Below are 23165 nucleotides of genomic sequence, written 5' to 3'. Positions count from 1 at the left end.
TTGGAACACGATATGGTTGTTTATACACCGGTGATTCAGTCCAGTGGGGATGTAATGTTGAACTAACGGTGTGGCGGACAGTGTACCATGAGAATTAAATAACTCTTTATATTCTGTCAAAAGGTTCTCCATGACTTCTCTGTCTTGCTCTTCTAAATGTGCTACTTTACCCCTCAGTGCAGACCAGCTGACAGACTCCCGGCATTGTGTAATCTGCTGCGAAATCCTTGCCCAGTTCATCTTCCCCTACTGTCTCCAGATTCGCTATTACAGTACCCCGTGCTAACTGCACCTCTTCAAGGCCAAAATTATCAGCACTGACAGGCACAACCTTTTTTCATTCTATCTCCCGCACGTAGGACATGTTATGGCGCGTAAAACACTTCATTTTATCCAGCGGCTCATTCTCAGACACGGGTTCAACGACATACAACAAATTTACCGGCACGCTAACTCCAACATCTGCCCAGATTATTTTCCCTGTACCCTTCAGTATAGTATCCTGCGAGTTAACCCTAAGGGATCTAGTATGCAGTTTAGGTGGCCCACTCGACTTGTGGGCGGTTCCTTGCGACAGTAATGGTTTTTCAGGCGCAGAACCTAGGCAAAATTGTGTTCTGTCCAGTTCTACTGTACACTGTTCCAGGTTAACTTTTGCGTGATGCACAACCAGGAAATCCAATCCGAGTATGACATCATAGCTGCTGCCAACAACTGGTAGAACTTCTACCTTCACCTGGAAGTTCCTCATTTCCACTCGGAGGTTTAACACCGCTGATCCGAGTGACTTCACCTGTCCCCCACCCACGCCACTTAACGCCCAGCGTGGTGGTTTTCATTCTACTTTACCGAGTACATTTCTACTCGCCACGGATACCTGGGACCCGGTACCTAATAAAACTTTGCACAGTCTACCCCTCACCAGGCCGGTCAGAAAAAGTCTGCCACTGATTCTGCACTAGCATTAATCCTTACCCGGGGTGTTGCACAGTGGACACACCACTCCGTGTCCCGTTGAACTGAGGGGGGCGAGCCCACCTTGCGGTTACCTATCATGTTTCTGCTAGGACCCATTGTAATTATGCTCCCGATGACCCCACGTCTGCATTTCCTTGCAATCGCGTCTAATATGTCCCATCCGACCACATCTGAAACATTTTATTTCTGCATTAAACACTGCTTTCCTGTCCCGCATCTTTGTTACTGCTTCAACTTCCTCTAACGTCACAGCGATTCCGACTGCCTCATTGAAAGTCTTAGAGAATTCCATCCTAATCTTGCGGAGGTTTCGGGTTGTATTCTTCGCAAAAATGCACCTAGTGCCCTCTGCTCAGCTTCCTGCAGAATGGCTTCATTAACCCTATTGGAATCCGTTAGCTCATAGGTATTAAATTAATTTTTCGAATTCGATCTACAAAAGCTTCTATTGATTCCCCATTCCTATGATACATTCTATTCAATTGTTCCCGATAATATCTAGATGTATTTTTTCCTCCGATACCTTTCCAGCAACCCTTTTTTGAATACTTCAAATGTCCGAGCATCCCTTAATTCTTCGTGGCATGTAACGTATGCTCTGCTCTGGCATCCCCAGTTACTTTCAACGTAGCCACATGCAAAAGTGTTTCTGCACTCCAATTTCCCAATTTAGCGGCCGTGCTAAGGTTCTCAAAAAAATCATAACATCCCCTCCAGCATTTCCTGAGAAAGGGGTGACCAAAGACGCAGTGTTAGTGTCAAGAATTACTGCATTAACAGGAAATCATTACTTGCTCGCTTCTTTAGACCGAGCAAGCTCTATCTCTAATTCCGACACTCGTTCAAGTAGCTGCTGAATAGCCACCACGGCTGACACAGACTGCTCCTTCACTACCAGCTATCGAATCAAGACTACAGTAAGCCCAGAAAGAAGAACAGGAAGGGAAGACGGACTATGCTACAGTTCAGACAAACCACCATACGAAAAATTGGCACTTACTTGTCATGTTGCAGGAGTTGCTGATCCATTGTTGCCCTTCTCAGGTGCCACATATCCTTATCGATTACCAGCCACAGTTTCCTCCAAATCCAGGGAGAAGACCACTACTGTCACCGATTGTAACAGGAGTGTGTGATGCGCAGGTTGCCCGACTGATGCCACTTATAATAGGATGACTGGAGCAAGTGACGTGGTTGGGGTTGTAAGGTGTGTCTGGGTAGAAGAAGGTGGCTGTTTTTAGCAATTTTCCTCTTAATTGTTGGTTCTCCCAATACATTTTCCGGTAGCTCAGCCCCCCGCTCATGTCGTGGTGGAGATGTGCTGATGCGCGCAGTCCGGGGAACGCGACACTGCGCTCGGTCAGCGGCTGCGCAGGCGGTAGGTGGTTATGAGCATGAGGCCCAGCCTAGCGCGCCTCCTGCAGACGCGGCGGCTTGTGACGACGCTGGGAGTCGCCGGTGCAGCAGTGGGCAATGCCCTCCGCTGGCCAGTCCTCGGGGACAGCGTCACTGATGACGATGACGTAACAGCGACCGAATGCCCAATCGGTAGAACCGAATGCCAATGCCCACCTCTGATGCCCTTAAATAGTGCAGACCGCTGCTGGATCTGCCGGTTATGTGGCGCCGTGTTTATTAGAAGGTTTTCGATGAGTTGGCCACACACGGACTGCGCCTGCGTAATTCTGCTAATGCTGCATTCTGGCTTTTGATGGCTGCTGCGCACATTCACACATACTGACGCTCATTGCAAAACTGTGTCACCTGCATAACGTGCCGGCCAGCCTTCGTCCGCCGTCTGCCGTGAGGCTGGCGCATTGCACACTGAAACACACTAAATCACAATTTTGCACCATATTTCCTAAAAATAACCCCTTGTCCTCTAAAACACCTACATGGGTACAAGGCCAGAGCAATGTATATGTCTGTATGTGTATATGTGTATTCTGTGCTAGTTACCTCTAGAGGAGAATATTCTCTGAAAACTTGGCAATGGGCCCGGATTAACCGTGAAACTATAATACTCACAGTGTGTGGAATACAGTATATATGTGCCGTTATGAGGAGTGCTCAAAATAATGTTGGCTCAGAATATGCCCTTTGTCATTTTCCCAATAACTTACCAATTTAACATCTGCCTTGTATCCTTGCTGACTTCTGCTCTTTTCACCCAAGGAACAAGATAGATAATTAAGTTGAGTGGTTGAAATATGGTCACTATTTTTTTTATAAACTTAAATTTGCCATATTTCGTGACAGTACCTTTTCCATTAGATGTTTGCAAGGCGATATAAGTCTTGGCTTCAGTTGTCTAAGTATGATTCCACAATGCATCATTGCCGACTGCAGAAAAGACGTGGTTCAAAGTGTTTCTCTCATTTTGGTGTTTCAAATACAGTTTCTTCAAATGTAGTTTCTTCTTTTTAGTCAATACAAAAATAATAGTAACATAATTCAAAATTATTCTTGACTTCGACCTTCACATTGTTCTTCCATCAACACACACACAAAAAGTTAGCTGCCGACTGACTATAGTCAAAGACGACTCCAACGTCAAAGATACTTTACACAATCCACAAGTTTCCATTTGTAATCAGTCTCTTTGCTGTTCTTCGATACATTTCCTAATAGTAAACAATATGCTTTCACTCTCAAAAACAGAGGTAAATTAACATATAATAAGACAAATTATAATAAATTCTGACAAAAATATAAGAAAACATTTACACTTCGGTATCGAAAAATATGGTAAAAAAAAATAACATTTCCCAGATCCATTACAACTGCTCCCCAGGGCTTTTGTTGTTATGGATATATACAACAAAATCCCGACCACTCTCAGTAATGGATCTGTATTACACAATTAGTACACTAATGATGCCGTCTGATAACCTCTTCCAAATTTGGACTCTTTGAATCTGTGGACTTGTTACTGGCTGTTGTCGCAATGATACTTCCCCATCAATCTCACACACAAAAAAAATTCAAGTGAAGAAATTATTTGACATGACAAATATACATGGTATAAAACATACATGAGAAATATTCTAACATACAGCATACTGATTGAAAATAATAGAAAGGTAAAACTCCTTTGCTAGAATAAGATTTAATTTTTTTTTTTTTAAATATTAATGCTATTTCATTATGCTTACATATTGTACAGTAAAATTAATACTGGACATATATAGTGTAGTGTATTTTTTTTATTTGCCTTTTATATATATATATATATATATATATATATATATATATATATATATATATATATATATATATATATATATTTTAACTTCTGATTTTTTTTATTTTTATATATTTTTTATTAGTCATGGTTTTTTGTTTTTGTTTATATTTTTTGCTTATGATTTTCTTTTTAATTTTTTTTACTCATGTTTTTTTGTTAGTATTTTTTTTTTTTTTGCTTATGATTTTCTTCTTTTAGTACAGCTAAAGATACATCAGTATTACCTAAATTTTTTTTCAATTATTTATGTACACTTGCCTCTCTACTACAATATTACTACAAGTCACATTCTTATGAAGAGTACTTTTGCTCCCCACAACATCAGTATAAACAACAATAAACTGCTCATATATCATGAGGCTTTATCTAAAATTGGTTTTGAAACTTATACCTTTGCATGCATGTCCTCACATGCATGCCTTCACCCACAGGGAAGACTTAGCTTCCAAAAATTAGAAAAAATTCAGAAATGCTCACTAGGGAGACTTTTTTTGTAAAAATAGTAAAAATAAATCTTTCTCTCATTCTTTGTTACATCAGTGTTTTTTTCATCAGTTTCAATTAACATGTGACTTCAAATTATTAATTTATACATGCAAATATACATACTTGGTTGTACAGGTAGTTTTGTCCTAACAAGCATATTCCAGTGGAGGACTTTTGTTTTTGATGATAATAGATTATTTAATTTTTTTTTTTTTTTAAAATTATGATTTCTGTTTATACAGTTTTAAAGAGACAACATTCCTGAGACCAAATAATTTCTTTGACTTAGGATACACCAAACGATAAGCATTAGGGTGTGGATTTTCTATGACTTCAAAAGGCCCAATATAGATATCAAAGAATTTTTTAATTTCTGAAGTTAACATTTTTGATTTTTCATGAGATTTGACCAGAACAAGATCCCCAATTTTGAAAGTGGTTAATTTTACCCTATTGTTATGTTTTTTATTCCTCTTTTCCCCTTGTTTCCTCATAGTTTCTCTGACAATATCTTCTCTTTCTTGCATAGTTAAAGGTGTACATTTAGGAAATTCAGTAAGTTCTGATATAATATTTGGAGGTCTAATATTAAACATAATCTCATACGGTGAAAATCCTGTGGAACTATGTTGTAGGCTATTCATAATATCTTCAAAATTTCGAATGTGCTCAAACCAGGTTGGATGTTTATGGCTACAATAGGTTCGACAAAGTCTCCCAATTTCCCTCATATATCTTTCTGCAGGATTGGTGGACGGAGAATAAACAGATATAAGTATATGCTTCAATTTTGATCTTTCAATAAACTTTTTCCAAATTTTTGAGGTAAACTGTGAACCATTATCTGATAATATAGCTTTTGGTTTTCCCACCTGTGCGAAATAATCTCTTTCAATTTTTATTATAATTTCATGGCTAGTAGCTTTTTTCACTGGATATAGTTTAATTAATTTTGAAAATACATCTACCATAACAAATATGTAACAGTGACCACCTTTACTCTTTGGTAACATTCCATATAAGTCCACTGCGATAAGATCTAAAGGTTTCTCCGGAATAATGTTTTGCATCTCTCCACCACGTCTTTGATTGCTCACTTTAACTCTCTGGCATTTGTCACAGGTTGCCAATTCTTTTCTTACCTTCTTTCCAATATTGTAAAAATAAACATTTTCTTGTATCTTTTGAATGCACTTCTGTATCCCACAATGACCAAAACTTTCATGTATGTAAATGATCAGCTTATCAGCATCTGCCTCTGGCCAACACAGTTTCCAATTATCAGAATCTACATCTGTTCTCCGAAATAAAATCCCCTTATGCAATTTGTAAAATTTATCAAGTTTCTCATACCCCTTCTTGCCTAAACATTCTTTGATTAATTTCCAACTCTGATCCAAATTTTGATTTTTTCTAATTTTGTTACACATAGCTCTAATTGTTCTCTCATTTTCCACCACTTTCAAGTATCTAATTTTAAATTGCTTTTCCTCCTCTTGTTCAAAAATCTCCTTTTCTCCCCCAATTGATAACCTTGAAAGTAAATCAGCTACTACATTCTCAGAACCTTTTATGTGTTTGATTTCAAAGTCAAACTGTTGCAGAAAAATTGCCCATCTGGTCAACCTATTGTGGTATAATTTGCACTCTTGTAAGTAACTCAAAGCTTTGTGATCCGAAAATACTATGGTTTTATGTCCAATAAGGTAAATTCTAAATTTTGTAAAAGCCCAATGAATTGCCAAAAGTTCCTTCTCTGTGACTGTATAATTTTTCTCATGCTTGAGCAACATTCTGCTTGCAAATGCTATGGTACAATGTATTTTAACTCCATTCTCTACTCTTTCTTGAAATAACTCTGCTCCAAGCCCATAATTACTGCTATCAGTGTTCAAACAAAATGGTAAATTAAAATCAGGTCTGTGTAATAAGTGTTGCTTCCTCAACTCTTGCTTAATTTTATCAAACTCTTCCTGACAACTTTTATCCCAAACCCAAACAGTGCTTTTCATAAGTAACTGACTTAAACATGGTGCATTCAGACTCTGATCACTTATATGTTTTCGGTAATAACCGCATAACCCAAAGAACGACTTTAATTGTTTTTTAGTCTTAGGAATAGGAATTTCTGAAATTGCTTTAATTTTTTCTGGATCTGCCAAAATTCCCTTGTCTGTGACAACATGACCCAAAAATTTTAATTCAGAGACTGCAAATTTACATTTCTCTAATTTCAGTGTCATCCCCCCTTTTCTAAGTTTTTCACAAACTGACTTCAAAATCAAAAAATGTTCCTCCCAATTTTGCCCTGTAACCAAAATGTCATCTACATAGATTATCAGTTTAGACGCAAGTTCTTGCCCCAGTACATGATCCAAAGCTCTTATAAATTCGGAAACAGAAGAATTTAACCCAAATGGCACAACACAATATTGGTAACTCTTACCATTGTACAAGAAAGCAGTATATTTTCTAGAATTAACTGAAAGTGGTACTTGATGAAAACCCGAAGTTAGATCCAAACTTGACATATATTTTATATCTGTAAATTTATAGAGTAACTCATCAATATTTTCAGGATGGTCTGTCTGTCTGAACAAAATTTTATTTAAGTGTCTAGAGTCCAAAACCAATCTTACTCCACCATCTTTTTTCGAAACTACTACTAGAGGATTATTATATGCACTGATACTCCTTTCTATTATATTACATCCTTCCATCTTTTTCAGCTGTTTCTCAACAGCAGGTCTTTTTGATATTGCAATACTGTATGGTTTTATGAAAAATGGTTCATGAGGTTTTACCTGAAGCTCACACTGGTAACCCTTTACCCTACCAGGTATGTCACTAAAAACATCACTGTATTCCCACAGCAGATTTTCTAACTGTTGTTTTTGCTCCCCAGATAAATTTTGTGTTTCTGAAATTTTCAAATTTACGAAATTCCCAAATTCAACTTCATCAGTATCAAATCTATGAGTTTCAATATTCTCCAATCTATTTTCTTTTTGTAAATTGATACTGTCAAAATTTCCATCACTCTGATCACCAAGTGTGTTCACAAAATTTGTCTGAATGTATTCCCTTTCACTAGTTTCTATCAAAAGTTTTCTTCCAACCCAATCAAATGCTGTATTTACTTTTACTATCCAATTCATACCCAAAAGAAAATCTTCATTAAATTCCTGAATTACAAAACATCCATGTGTGAACAACTTGCCTTCAATTAAAAATGTCACTAAAGCCTGGCTTTTTACCAATTTACTGCTCTTCCCAGTAGCACCTTTTATATTTACCCCAACAACTGGCATTTCAACATAATCTTTCCCCACTTTCAATTTCTTGCTTAACCTTTCAGATATTCCCGAGATCTCACTTCCTGCATCAATTAAACATTTACCAATCCATGGCTCAATTTGAACTTTTATATAAGGACTGCAAAATTGATCACTTTTCTCAGAACCTGTATCCTCATGTAATAAATCACTTTCAATTTCCCCAAACCTATACTTATCAGAATCATATGGTATACCATTATATGTATTATTTGTCATAGTTATAGAATTTGCACAAGATACAAAATTGTCATTAGTACTCTCTATTATCTCAAATAGCCAAGAATTTTCATCCAAATCACATTGTATACTATTGAAGTATTTATCCTTCAGCTTTTCAAAAATAAAATATCTCATCTTTTTCCACCACTCAGGACATACAGTTTCACATACATTAATAAGCATCTTTCTAAAGTTCTTGTCAAAAGAAATAGTTTCACTGTTCAGCCATATATTCATAAGAAATGTGTGTGTATCATTAGTATCTGTAAAAGTTTCACTTAGGTAAGAAGTTATACATGTGTCATCGTTATTTGTGTAGTCAGATTCTTTACCAGCAACATCTAAATTCACACTTTTACATACACCCAGCTTGCGAGCTTTATTCATCCTGGTAACATCCCTGGGAATTTCTATAATATTCTCACTATTTAATCCATTTTCAACCATGTGTATACCCAACTCCCTATTTAAACTAATGAAATACCTTTCCTCAACATCATCATCAATACCATTACCATCATTATCAACAACATCATTATCATTACACATATTCAGGTCATACACATTCAAATTATCCCCCAAAATATTATTTCCCCTTTCTAAAGTTACCAGATCCCTTTCACCAACATTTTCATTCTCACAGCATGCATTCTCTCTTTCATTCACATACATCTCTGAAGTACTACAAATTACACCATCTGACAAAGTGTTGTTCTTTTCTGCCCAAGTGTAAAACTCTGTTAAATTAAATGAATCACAATTACTTTTATCTACTGTATGTTCTTGTGTATTGAAAATGTTATCTTTATCATCATTATTTTCCTCTTGAAATTTCTTCAATAAGTAACAACTAATGACCTCATGTGATAGCTTAGGTTTGGAACTGACCTGTTTGGGTTTATGATAGTCACATCCATTGGTCCTTTCATCATGCTCACCTTCTGCCTCAACCTTGCGGACCTTCAAGGGGGCGTCTACTCGTTTTTTATTTCTGGTTCCTGTTTGAACTGCTGATTATGGTTCTGCCAATGTCTCCGATCAACATTTCTGATCTCATTCCTATGCCAAACATTACCTGATTGTTGGTAGTTTCTATTGTACTGACCTCTATCAAAATTTCTGTGATTTTGATCCCTAAAGTGTTCTCTATTTTGTTGATTATTAACGCGAAAATGTTGTTCTTGTTTTGGATAAAAATTATGGTCCTTCTTTTCAAAATTGCTATATCCCCCTGAATTTTGACTGACACCATGATAATTGTTTTGTTCCCTTTTTTGAAAGTTGTCATTTCCCCAATTTTGACCATTACCTTTCTGAGTAAACCCACTGTGTGTTCTTGTTGTTACCCTATCCAACTTTTCAATATAATTGAGAAACTGCTCTACATTACTATCAGGACAATGAACTAAACTCAACTGCATTGTTGATGGCAATCTTCTCTTTAAGGTATCAATTTTGATCAAGTCATCCAAAGGTTTTGTTAAATGAATAAGTTTTTGAAGTTCACTTTTGCAAAATTGTTTCATGTTCCCATCTGATTCTCTATAGTTTCGCCCATTCAAAAATTCACTTTTGATTCTAGTTTGTTTAAGATCATCCCAAAATTTTTCCAGAAATTTTGATTCAATTCTGAAAAGGTCATCCCCAAAGTTACAATCTGGTTTGCCCAAGTCAAAGCTTCCCCTTCCAAGAATTTTTTCACAAATTTAATTTTTATTTCATCTGGTGAGTGAGGTAAAAAACAATCCCTACAATACTGTATAAAATCAACGGGATGTAAGGGTCCATCTGCCGAAAAGTGCTTCACTGGAATATTAGATACAAGATTACATGTGTTGACATTGTAATTTTTGCTTTGAAATTCAATGTCAAAATTTTCAATTTTTTCGCTAAGTTCTTTGACAGATTTTTTGTTTTCTAAATCATTGCATTCTACTTTTTCTTCTAGAGTAACCAAACGACTGTCAGTTTTTTGTTCTACATTTTGTACTAAAACTTTTGTATTATCATCCAAATTTTTAATTTCCCCTTTTATCTCATTAAATTCAATTAAATTTCTTTCCATATCTACCAGTAACTCATTTTTTACAGTATTAATTTCACCGCTCAATTTAACATCAATTTCATTTACTTTTGCTTCCACAGATTCAATTTTTTCCTCAACACTGCCAACTCTGTTCGAAAGCTCACCCACTTGGGTATTGACTGCTTGGACTTGCAACAAAATGTTATCAATTTTTTTATCCCAGTACGTCTTATTGTCGTCAACTGATTGTCTAATTTCTTTCGTGAAATTTACAAGAAAACTTTTTAAATTAAATTGATCGGTTCTTTCTGTTTCATTTGACCTGTCCTGATGTTCGAAGTCTATTAAATTACTACTTTCTACTTTAGGCACAATACTCTCGAAAATCTCATAAGTCATTGTGAAGAACAAAAATTTATACACAACAATACAAAACAAGATAAAAATATTGTTTTAACAAAATACGAGGGTTTCGTGACTTATCTGGAACACTCTTCTACTGTTGCAAAACCACGTTTTCCATCCATGTGATTGTTGACCAAAATTCTTGAAGTATTTTCTTCTGTCGAAAATTATATATATTGAAGATCTCGTGAACACAATATCCCGGTACTGAGCCCCCAGTTGAAATATGGTCACTATTTTTTTTATAAACTTAAATTTGCCATATTTCGTGACAGTACCTTTTCCATTAGATGTTTGCAAGGCGATATAAGTCTTGGCTTCAGTTGTCTGAGTATGATTCCACAATGCATCATTGCCGGCTGCAGAAAAGACGTGGTTCAAAGTGTTTCTCTCATTTTGGTGTTTCAAATACAGTTTCTTCAAATGTAGTTTCTTCTTTTTAGTCAATACAAAAATAATAGTAACATAATTCAAAATTATTCATGACTTCGACCTTCACATTGTTCTTCCATCAACACACACACAAAAAGTTAGCTGCCGACTGACTATAGTCAAAGACGACTCCAACGTCAAAGATACTTTACACAATCCACAAGTTTCCATTTGTAATCAGTCTCTTTGCTGTTCTTCGATACATTTCCTAATAGTAAACAATATGCTTTCACTCTCAAAAACAGAGGTAAATTAACATATAATAAGACAAATTATAATAAATTCTGACAAAAATATAAGAAAACATTTACACTTCGGTATCGAAAAATATGGTAAAAAAAATAACATTTCCCAGATCCATTACATGGTGTAGGGGTGCGTGACGTCCAATGTCCTCTTCTACCCTTTGATGTTTCCTACCTACTCATCAAACATGTCGGCAAGTTATAAGGAACATTACACAAATCAGTTCTGCATACCTCTTCTACATAGTCTGATTCCATGAACTTGGTGCAAATTGTTGCTTGTGTGCCTACTTTTGTCAGTTCTCTTGAAGTTACAATCTATGGTGGCCCATGATCAATACCTGCTACTTTTAATTGTACAAGTTCACAAAATTTTTGTCTTGGTGATGATTCTAACAAGGCGATATCCATCTCTTCACCTTCAATGTATAATACAAAGTTTCCTAGTATAAAATCTAGTTTATTTCAAATTCACACAGAAAACTGGTTCCATGCATGTATTCAGCCTGTAGGTACATAACAATCGGGAATGAATGTGCGACATTTCTTTTATCTGTCTCCATCTCTAACTGGATTTGTATCTCTTACTTCTTTTGTCTTTGCATCTGACACTCTAATAACCTTGATGTCAGGTAATGAGAATACTGCTTTTTCAGCTTGTATCTTCTCAAATAATTCAGAAGAGATCAGAATTCAGAACCTGTGTCTACAGTTACTATAGCCAATACTCCATATATGATTAACAGTGTTGCACTTTATCTATGTTATCTTTCCATAAGTCTGTTCTGTGTTAAGTACTTCTGCCATTAACTCTCCAGTGCTATAATAGATGGGTGGTACATTGCATGATTAATTATATGCATCTGTACAGCAGCCAAGTCACTGGGGACTTTTCGTGCCTTGTTTTAATTTTCTTCTTCGATCTTCCTTGCTATTTTTTTCTAGGTTGTCTGATGCCACACATTTGTCTTCCCATTATCTTCTCCTTTGATCATGTGGCCATTGGTTCCTTATGTATTCTCCATGGCACCAGTTTTTCTGCTTGTTTTTCCAGTGATGTCTGTTATAATTGTTCCCATTACTGTCATTGCTTTGGCAAAAATTGTGGAGATTATTTTGTATGGACACTGTATTGTTAGGCACAGTACACTTTTCCATGTGTGTGCTGTGCACTTGCACTGCTTCATGCTGCCTCTTCGTGGTGTGAACCATCTATCCTTTCCATGTTGTTGTTATATGTATTGTATGTATTTTACATTCTGCATCTCCCTCTGCATGTATGCACTGACAAATTTAAAATGCTAAGCACCTGTCCATCGTGGAGGTAGGTTTTGCTTAAATGATCAAATGAATGTAACTGGATGCATAATGTTTTTGTTGGGTACAGGTGCTTGAAACTTCCATCCTTGTAACATTAGGATTACCCATAAGTGAATTATTGACATAGCTTAGTGATATATTTGCATTGGCTACTACTTTCTGTCACAGTTACTACAATTTGGCTTTGAAACTAACAACATTGCCACATTTTGTATTGGTGGTGTTTGGTTGTTTTTATCACTTGCTCAGACTCTGTGTGGACAGCTCCCATTTCAGTTGTAAATTTGCTCATAGTTTGTTGTATACTTTAGGTTGGGATTCACATTGTTCACCAGTTTTGTACTTTGTCCTCACTGTATGTAAACCAATTTTATTTTTCATTTTGACGGGTTCTGAAATGTTTGGACAGTCTGGGTTCATTAAGTTTACAAGAATAAGAAGTGATAATTAAATAGACACCCTCGCTGCATACAGGCGTTGATGTACTTCATTGGGGACATGTTGAAAATGTGTACCCCGACCGGGACTCGAACCCGGGATCTCCTGCTTACATGGCAGACGCTCTATCCATCTGAGCCACCGCGGGCACAGCGGATAGCGCGTCTGCAGGGACTTATCCCTTGCACGCTCCCCGTGAGATCCACATTCCCAACATGTCCACATCACTACATTCGTTGTGCGCCTAATAGATGTTTGCCCATCATACTCATTACTCGTGGCAGATTAATCTACCAAGTCCCGTACGAGTTCGGGCATAGCGTGTGCGTTCGCACAAGAAGGTCAATGGCCGGGAAGCCCTATTTTAACTATATATGACAGTAGTAACTGTTCCCGAAAGAACAGTTACTGTGGATGACCATGCAGCTTTGCTAGAAATGAAATGATAATTAAATTGTGTCTATTTAATTATCATTTCATTTCTAGCAAAGCTGCATGGTCATCCACAGTAACTGTTCTTTCGGGAACAGTTACTACCGTCATATATAAGAATAAGAAGGTTGTAATTTAACAATTTGAAATGGAAAAGTCTGACACACAGAAGTAACACACTCCTTTTTTTTGTTAATCTGTTTTGTAAGATATAATACAATTACTTTTAACGTCAATTGGATCAGAAGTAAGAAGCTTCTCTGAAATTTATTTCATTTCATGAGAATTTATTATCTTTGAAGTCAGTGTGTGACACAGATAGCAGTTCAATCAAGCAATCTAATTGATATCAAAGTGAAGAAAAAGAGCTACTGTGTCAGGAACTGCACCACATGATACACAGCTGTACCTATTATTATATAATTGGCTATCGAATTTGGTCAAATTCAGACGATCTTTGGGTCATAAAAGAAATATTCAACTTGCAGTATCTAATCATTCTTGAAATATTCTATTTAAATAAATATGTGTTATAACAAACATTTACTCTCTTATGGAATATAAGCATTATTGTACCTCAGTTAACGCAATTCTTGACATTTATGAAAGCTACTGCTTACGTAGATTGTATTATGTCAGAATTGGAAAGAGTAAGATACTATTTCTTCCTCACTTCTTCCCACTTCATCCTTTTTTTTTAAAAAAGATAGAAAAGAAAAGAAAAAAGACCTACACACTACTGCGATCTGTCTCTATCCTCCACTCCAAATTTTGGCTCTAGTTAGAGTCACGTGGAAGAGATTGAAGGAGTTAATTTTGCTAGTGTTATTACTGCTTATTGTTCATGGTTATGACTTTTTACCAATCTAATATTGTTCTAGGCATTTGTATGTTGCTGCTGATGTAATGTTTACAACAGACACAAATTGCCTTGAATTTTTTATTACAGGAGAAGGTTCTGGTTGGACTAGAACATGCCCCTCCAGCATTTGATTTACGCAACAGGCTTATTGGTCAGAATGGAACCAATTTGCTTTACATACGTAATGAAACAGGTGCCATGGTGACACTCAGAGGTAAAGGATCGGGTTTCATTGAGCCAAACACTGGAACGGAATCAATGGAACCTCTTCATTTGTGTGTGGAGTGAGTATTTATTACATATGTCTTGTCAAATATTGGTAGGAAGAAATTATGTCGATGCAGGAAAGTGTATTGGTGGTGAAAAAGTGTTTCCACTGTAGGGTCCGCGAGAAGGAGAGAAGGTCTTTAACAAGTTGTGCATGATTGAATGTGGCAGTAGGGCAAAAGGTGAGGCTTTTGGAAAGGACTGATACTTCCACGAGGCTAAGGCATTTGGAGGAAAATTTCACAACTGTGTTTTGGGTCTGCTTCTGTTCTGGTTTCTGTATTGTGGTGGGTGGCAGTTTTTAAGGGTGGGCTAAATGTAATAGGTCTGCAAGACAGGGTTTGTCAGCTATGAGGGGATTTGGGGGAAGTTTGGAGGTTGTTGTAGAGGTGGTGGATAGTAGTAATCCAAGGCGGGAGTAGAAAGTGAACAGGGTGGAGAGTTTTTTTGAGGTGGCATTGTGCATGTTGCTCTAGATACAGGAGGGCAAGAGTTTGTGTGTGATATGGGATCCAGGAATTTGGGATTGAATAGCAGGAGAATTTTGTGGATGGAGAGGAGGTATTGCGTGGAGGTTTGGGCCTGATTGATGTGGTTTTGCAGGACTGTGTTGGTGAGGGTTAAGGATTGATAAGACATAGAAATGTGTCCAGAAAAAATCACAAACATACCCAAACAAGTGGGATCAATCATGAAAAAGATAAAATGGATGAAGTAAGGGGAAACGCAATTAAATCTGTGGGAGTAGGCCGACAGTGGAAGGCAGCAACTGAAATTGCCGTGAAGACACAATGAGATAAAAGAAAAATAAATAAAAAGATTGTAATGTGGGTTCCAGGTCTGCGGGTGGATAAGTGTGAGGAAGGTGGATAACAGATGTGCCTAGATAAGGTGAAGCTAGTACATGCGAACTGGAATAGAGAAGAGGAGGAGTGGGGGCTGGGGAGGTGTTGGTAGGATGAGACACAAGATTGTGTGGCACAAGGAGGATCAGGAAGTAACACATTAAAATACGAGAGTGAAGTAGGAAGAGTGATCAGTTTGAAGGTATAGGATTAATGATATCGGTGGGAGTAATGTGGGACGTAAGATACTGCACCAACAATCAGTGCAGTCTTGTAGTTGTCTGTTGTGCGTGGCCGAGATGGTTGATATGATGTGGCTCGTAAGTAGAGCGTGCAGTGCGGTTTGTAAAACGATGAGAGAAACACAGGAAAGATCATAAAGAAGGACAGACACTATACATAGTAATGCATTAGATAATAGTAACAAAGAAAACAGTGCTTGGTTACGGGATGGAAGAAAAGCCGTCAGGCAAAATCAAACAATGGAAGATCCAGGATGGAATGTAACAATATTATGGAAAGGATAGTTGCTGTTCATCGCATAGGGGAGATGTGGAGTCACAGATAGGCACAACAAAAGACTGTTAGAAGGTGAGTTTTCAGGCAGCAAGGCCTTTGTCGAAAATAGACCACACACACACATATACGCGACTGCAGTCTCTGGCTGCTGAGGCCACCACAACCCCAGGGCTTATACCTTCAAATTGGTCATTCTTCCTGCATCACACTCGCATATTTTTACGCGTTATTTCCTGTATCTCCCTGCACCACTTAAACTTGTATCTCATCCTACCAACACCTTCCCAACCCCTACTCCTTCTTCTCTTTGTTCCAGTTCGCTGGTACTGACTTCACTTAATCTAGTCAGATCTGCCATCCCCCTATCTCACACTTATTCACTCACAGACCCTAATTCACATTACAATCTTTTTATTTATTTTTTCTTTGATCTCTTTGCGTCTTCAAGACAGTTTGTTGTTTTTAGCCTGTCGCTATCAGCCAACTCCTTCAGATTTGATTGTGTTTTCCCTTACTTCATCCATTTTATCTTTTTCGTGATTTTTCCCACTTATTTGAGTAGTTCTGCAAATTTCTTTGGACGTATTTCTGTCATTTACGTATTTTTGTGTGTTTATGTTCACCACTGTGGATCGTTGCTCTTTCCATTTGTGTCAATAGAGAAAAGTATTCTTATATCTAGCCATGACCAAGTCCCACATACTATCCCTGCATTGTTGCTTGGCTCATGGAATCTCCTCGAATGGGCTTTCATCAAATTACCCAGCTCCAGCTGCCACCATTCTTTTCACAATGACATCTACATCTACATAAATACTCCGCAATCCACCATACGGTGCGTGGCTGAGGGTACCTAGTACCACAACTAGCATCTTCTCTCCCTGTTCCACTCCCAAACAGAACGAGGGAAAAATGACTGCCTATATGCCTCTGTACGAGCCCTAATCTCTCTTATCTTATCTTACCTTTGTGGTCTTTCCGCGAAATATAAGTTGGCGGCAGTAAAAGTGTACTGCAGTCAGCCTCAAATGCCCCCCCCCCCCCCCCCTGCGGGTCCAGTGATTAGAATAGGCCCGAGGTATTCCTGCCTGTCGTAAGAGGCGACTAAAAGGAGTCCCTCCCCCTCAAGGGGGTAGTTAGTGCCTGCGTCCGGAGACGGACGGTTCCACGACCTCTATTTGCGGTCCTTTTGCTTTTTCACTTCTCGTTTCTTCCTTCCTTTGGTTGGTTCCTTTCTTTGCTCTTCTCCACCTCACTGTCTTCCTTACTCTTTCCCTTGTCTTCTTCTCCTTGCCATCTCCTTGCCTTCTTCTCCTTGCCATCTCATTGCCTTCTTCTCCTTGCCTTCTCATTGCCTTCTTCTCCTTGCCTTCTCTGGTCTCCGCCTCGGCGTTTGAGACAGTCTGTTCTCTCTCTCCCTCTCTCTCTTCTTTTTCCTCTTCTTCCTTCCTCCCTGTGCGCGCCTGAAGGCCGACCCACGCATTCGCACGCGTAGCCGGTGACGGGGTAACGCGTAACTCCCCGCCCTGGGTAGACATGTAAGGCACGCACGTACCCCCTGGTAAAGGCCAGGCCCAGGGAGGGGTGATTGCCTGAGCTGATACCTTCTGACCATGCCGATTGGTCCCTCCGTCTGTTTCTCGGGAGGTGTGACCTGAGGTGTAAACATTCACCTAAGGCGGGAGTGCCCTCTGAGAGGGTCCCCACAAGGAAGGAGCGCGCCATCGGAGACGCTGGCAATCATGGGGGATTCCTCCGCAATGGATTTCACTCCATCTCTCTCGACTTCTGCCCAAAAACGGAAACTTGACCAGCCACCAGTGACAAAAGTACTACCGCCTGCCCCACAGTTCCTCGTCGTTTCTCGATCTGAGGACGGAAAGGATTTTTCCTCTGTCAACCCTTTCGTTATCCAGAAGGGCGTAGATGCCATAGCCGGATCTGTCAAATCTTGTACCAGGTTGCGTAACGGTACCTTATTACTAGAAACTGAGAGCGCCTTTCAGGCACAAAAACTGCTTCGGGCCACACTCCTGTACACGTTCCCTGTCCGGGTGGAGGCTCACCGAACTTTGAATTCGTCTCGTGTTGTGGTCTATACTAGATCCCTCGACGGATTGACTGACAAGGAGATTCAATCTTTCCTCGCTGAGCAGGGCGTGATGGCTGTCCATAGGGTCATGAAAAAGGTCAACAATGACCTTGTACCGACCCGGACACTTTTCTTGACCTTTGATAGTGTTAAGCTGCCATCGCGCATCAAGGCGGGCTAGGAGGTTATTTCTGTTCGCCCCTATGTCCCGACACCTACGCGCTGCTACCAGTGTCAGCGTTTCAATCACACTCAACAGTCTTGTTACAATGTGGCTAAATGTGTCACTTGTGGCAGGGATGCCCATGAGGGTGACTGTCCACCTCCGTCTCCTCGTTGTGTGAACTGTCAGGGTGACCATGCCGCATCCTCCCGCGACTGTCCTGTCTATAAGGAAGAACGCTGTATCCAAGAAATTCGGGTCAAAGAGAAAGTGTCCACCTCGGCTGCTCGCAAGCTATTGGCTAGTAGGAAGCCCACGCTGCTCCCAGCGGGGAAATACAGTACTGTTCTCGCCTCTCCTCGGACTACCAGGGAGGTGGCAACACAGACATGCGATCTGACCTTCAGCACCACGGTCGTCCGTTCGGCCAGTGCTAAGATCGCGCAGTCGACGTCTCCTCTTCCTCCCACCACCCCACAGACACCAGCCCCTTCATCAGCTTCTGCTAAGACGAAGACCCCGAAGTCAGATGCACGGGCCTTCAAGAAGGAACCGTCCCGTGCAGACTTCCTACGTACCTCGACCTCCCAGCCTTCGACCGGTACTTCTACCAAACGACCTTCCAAGAAGGCTCATAGGAAGCACAGTTCTCCCTTCTCCGCCACGGCGCATTTCTTCTCCTGCGCCACCCAGCGGTTGCTGCCCCAGGCCGTCATCCGTTTCGCCTGGCCGCACCGCTGGTAGCCGAACATCTGGCCGTTCACCGGCGGAGGAAGCTCCCCCTCCCGGCCATCTTCCCAAGATGGCCGATGAACCTATAGACCCAATGGACGATGACTGTCCGCCTACTGATAGCGGCGGCAGTGCTCGCTCGAAGCCAGGCCCTCAGCGGCCTTCGAGGTGACCCCTTCTTTCATCTTCCTTTTTTTCTTACGATGGCACTTATTCACTGGAATATTCGCAGCATTCGCTCCAACCAAGAGGACTTGAAGTTGCTGCTCCGCGTGCACCGCCCGCTCGTCGTAGCCCTCCAGGAAACGAAGCTACGCCCATGCGATCAAATTGCCTTGGCACACTACACCTCTGTGCGTTTTGACCTACCCTCTGTGGTAGGTATCCCGGCTCATGGAGGGGTTATGTTGCTGGTCCGGGATGATATTTACTACGATCCCATCACGTTGCACACCGGCCTGCAGGCAGTTGCCATCCGCATTACTCTCCCCACTTTTACATTTTCCATTTGTACCGTTTACACTCCATCGTCGTCTGCCGTTATCAGGGCAGACATGATGCAACTTATTGCTCAGCTACCTGCACCATTTTTGTTAACTGGAGACTTCAATGCCCACCATCCCCTTTGGGGCTCTCCAGCATCCTGCCCCAGGGGCTCCCTGTTAGCAGACCTTTTCAACCAGCTCAATCTTGTCTGCCTCAATACTGGCGCCCCTACTTTTCTTTCGGACACATCTCACACCTATTCCCATTTAGACCTCTCTATATGTACTCCCCAACTTGCACGCCGGTTTGAGTGGTATGCACTTTCTGATACATATTTGAGCGACCACTTCCCGTGTGTTATCCATCTCCTGCAGCATACCCCCTCTCCGTGCTCATCTAGTTGGACCATCTCCAAAGCAGACTGGGGGCTCTTCTCTTCCAAGGCGACCTTTCAGGATCAAACCTTCACAAGCTGCGATAGTCAGGTCGCACACCTCACGGAAGTCATTCTCACTGCTGCTTTATATTCCATCCCTCACCCTACTTCTTCTCCACGTTGCGTACCGGTCCCCTGGTGGACCGCAGCATGTAGAGACGCTTTACGTGCTCGTCGACGTGCTTTACGCACCTTTAAACGCCACCCTACAGTGGCGAATTGTATCAATTATAAACGATTACGTGCACAGTGTCGTCGTATTATTAAAGAAAGCAAGAAAGCCAGCTGGGCTGCTTTCACAAGCACCTTCAACAGTTTTACTCCTTCTGTTGTCTGGGGTAGCCTGCGCCAGCTATCTGGCACTAAGGTCCACTCACCAGTTTCTGGCTTTACGGTCGCGAATGACGTCCTTGTGGCCCCTGAGGCTGTCTCCAATGCGTTCGGCCGCTTTTTCGCAGAGGTTTCGAGCTCCGCTCATTACCACCCTGCCTTCCTCCCCCGCAAACAGGCAGAGGAGGCTAGGCCACCTAACTTCCGCTCCTCGAATCGTGAAAGTTATAATGCCCCATTCACCATGCGGGAACTCGAAAACGCACTTGGCCGATCACGGTCGTCCGCTCCAGGGCCTGATTCTATTCATATTCAGATGCTGAAGAACCTTTCTCCTGTGGGTAAAGGTTTTCTTCTTTGTACTTACAATCGCATCTGGATTGAGGGACATGTTCCCGCATGCTGGCACGAGTCTATTGTTGTCCCGATTCCTAAGCCGGGGAAGGACAAGCACTTGCCTTCCAGTTATCGACCCATCTCGCTTACCAGCTGTGTCTGTAAAGTGATGGAGCGAATGGTTAACTCTCGTTTGGTTTGGCTGCTCGAGTCTCGACGCCTACTTACCAATGTACAATGTGGATTTCGTAGGCGCCGCTCTGCTGTTGACCATCTGGTTACCTTGTCGACCTTCATTATGAATAACTTCTTGCGGAAGCGCCCGACCGCGGCTGTGTTCTTTGCTTTGGAGAAGGCTTACGACACCTGTTGGAGGGCGGGCATTCTCCGCACCATGCATACATGGGGCCTTCGCGGTCGCCTCCCTCTTTTTATTCGTTCCTTTTTAATGGATCGACAGTTCAGGGTACGTGTGGGTTCTGTCCTGTCAGACACCTTTCGCCAGGAGAATGGGGTGCCACAGGGCTCAGTTTTGAGCGTCGCTCTCTTCGCCTTAGCGATCAATCCAATAATGGATTGCCTCCCAGCTGATGTATCAGGCTCCCTTTTCGTGGACGATTTTACCATCTATTGCAGCGCGCAGTGTACGTGTTTCCTGGAGCGCTGTCTTCAGCGTTCTCTTGACCGTCTTTACTCCTGGAGTGTCGCCAATGGCTTCCGTTTTTCTGCCGAGAAGACGGTCTGTATTAACTTCTGGCGCTACGAAGAGTTTCTCCCACCGTCCTTATGACTCGGTCCCGTTGCTCTCCCATTCGTGGAGACAACAAAATTTTTAGGTCTTACATTTGACAGGAAACTTAGTTGGTCTCCACATGTGTCATATTTGGCTGCCCGTTGTACCCGTTCTCTAAATGTCCTCCGTGTTCTCAGTGGTATGTCGTGGGGAGCGGATCGAACTGTCCTACTTCGCCTATATCGGTCGATCGTCCGCTCCAAGCTTGATTATGGGAGCTTCGTATACTCCTCTGCACGGCCATCCATCTTACGCCGCCTCAACTCCATACAACGTCGGGGTTTACGACTTGCGATCGGAGCGTTTTATACTAGTCCCGTCGAGAGTCTTCATGCTGACGCTGGTGAGTTGCCACTCACCTACCGGCGCGATATACTGCTTTGTCGGTATGCCTGTCGGCTACTGGCAATACCTGACCACCCGTCTTATCGTTCCTTTTTTGATGACTCTCTCGACCGTCAATACGGGTTGTATGTCTCTGCCCTGCTACCCCCTGGAGTTCGCTTTCGTCGCCTCCTTCAACACCTTAATTTTTCACTCCCTGCAACCTTTCGAGTGGGCGAGAGCCACACGCCACCTTGGCTCCAGGCTCAGGTTCGCGTCCACCTTGACCTCTGCTCGCTCCCGAAGGAGGTTACCCCCGGTTCAGTCTACCACTCCCGTTTTGTCGAACTTCGTTCGAAGTTCATTAATATGACCTTCATTTATACAGATGGCTCTAAGACCAATGACGGGGTCGGTTGTTCTTTTATTGTCGGGGCACAAAGTTTCAAATACCGGCTCCATGGCCATTGTTCGGTCTTCACAGCTGAGCTCTTTGCCCTCTACCAGGCTGTTCTTTACATCTGCCGCCACTGACATTCTGCATATGTCATCTGCTCCGATTCCCTGAGCGCTATCCAGAGCCTCAGTGATCCGTACGCGGTTCACCCTTTCGTGCACCGGATCCAACGCTCTCTTTGGCAGCTGGTGGATGTCGGTTCTCCGGTTAGCTTTATGTGGGTTCCTGGCCATGTCGGTATCCCTGGGAACGAAGCTGCAGATGCCGCGGCCAAGGCTGCGGTCCTCCAGCCTCGGACAGCTTCTTGTTGTGTCCCTTCGTCAGATTGTAGCAGGGTCATTTGTCAGCACATTTTATCGCTGTGGCATGCCGATTGGGCTGCACTTACAGACAACAAGCTTCGGGCCTTGAAACCTCTTCTCGTGGCTTGGACGTCCTCCTCACGCCCTTCTTGGCGGGAGGAGGTAGTTTTGGCCCGGTTACGAATTGGACACTGCCGGTTCAGCCATCGCCATCTGCTGACGGCTGCGCCGGCGCCGTTCTGCCCATGTGGGCAATTGCTGACGGTCCGCCACATTTTAACGTCCTGTCCGGATTTTAACACACTGCGTCTTGATCTTGGCCTGCCGTGTACTCTAGAAGCCATTTTAGCGGATGACCCACGGGCAGCTGCTCGCGTTCTTCATTTTATCAATTTGACAACCCTCTCTAAGGACATTTGATTATGCTGTTTCCTTTTTTTTAAAATCCTATGCCTGTCAGTCTGTCTTTTATCGTGTTTTCCGTTTCGTTGCTGTTTTAAACTTGTGACTCGCGGTGCATTCCTAACGTAGTCTGGGCGCTAATGACCGTTGAAGTTGTGCGCCAAAAAAAAAAAAAAAAAAAAAAACCTCAAATGCTGGTTCTCTAAATTTCCTCAGTAGCGATTCATGAAAAGAACGCCTCCTTTCCTCTAGA

The 23165-nt window shown here is 41.4% G+C and overlaps 1 protein-coding gene across 6 annotated transcripts in view; it reads left to right on the top strand.

Moving 5' to 3' along the window:
* Nucleotides 1-23165, top strand: part of LOC126199369 (uncharacterized) — a 329457-nt gene that overhangs the window by 126563 nt on the left and 179729 nt on the right. For all 6 annotated transcript variants that reach the window (XM_049936271.1, XM_049936270.1, XM_049936269.1 and 3 more), the window contains one exon: nucleotides 14516-14712. In XM_049936271.1, the coding sequence (XP_049792228.1) occupies nucleotides 14516-14712 (197 nt within the window). The remainder of the gene's footprint in view (nucleotides 1-14515; nucleotides 14713-23165) is intronic.

The sequence above is a fragment of the Schistocerca nitens genome, chromosome 8 (assembly GCF_023898315.1).
Source record: "Schistocerca nitens isolate TAMUIC-IGC-003100 chromosome 8, iqSchNite1.1, whole genome shotgun sequence".
NCBI lineage: Eukaryota > Metazoa > Arthropoda > Insecta > Orthoptera > Acrididae > Schistocerca > Schistocerca nitens.
This window is presented reverse-complemented; position numbering and strand designations above follow the sequence as displayed.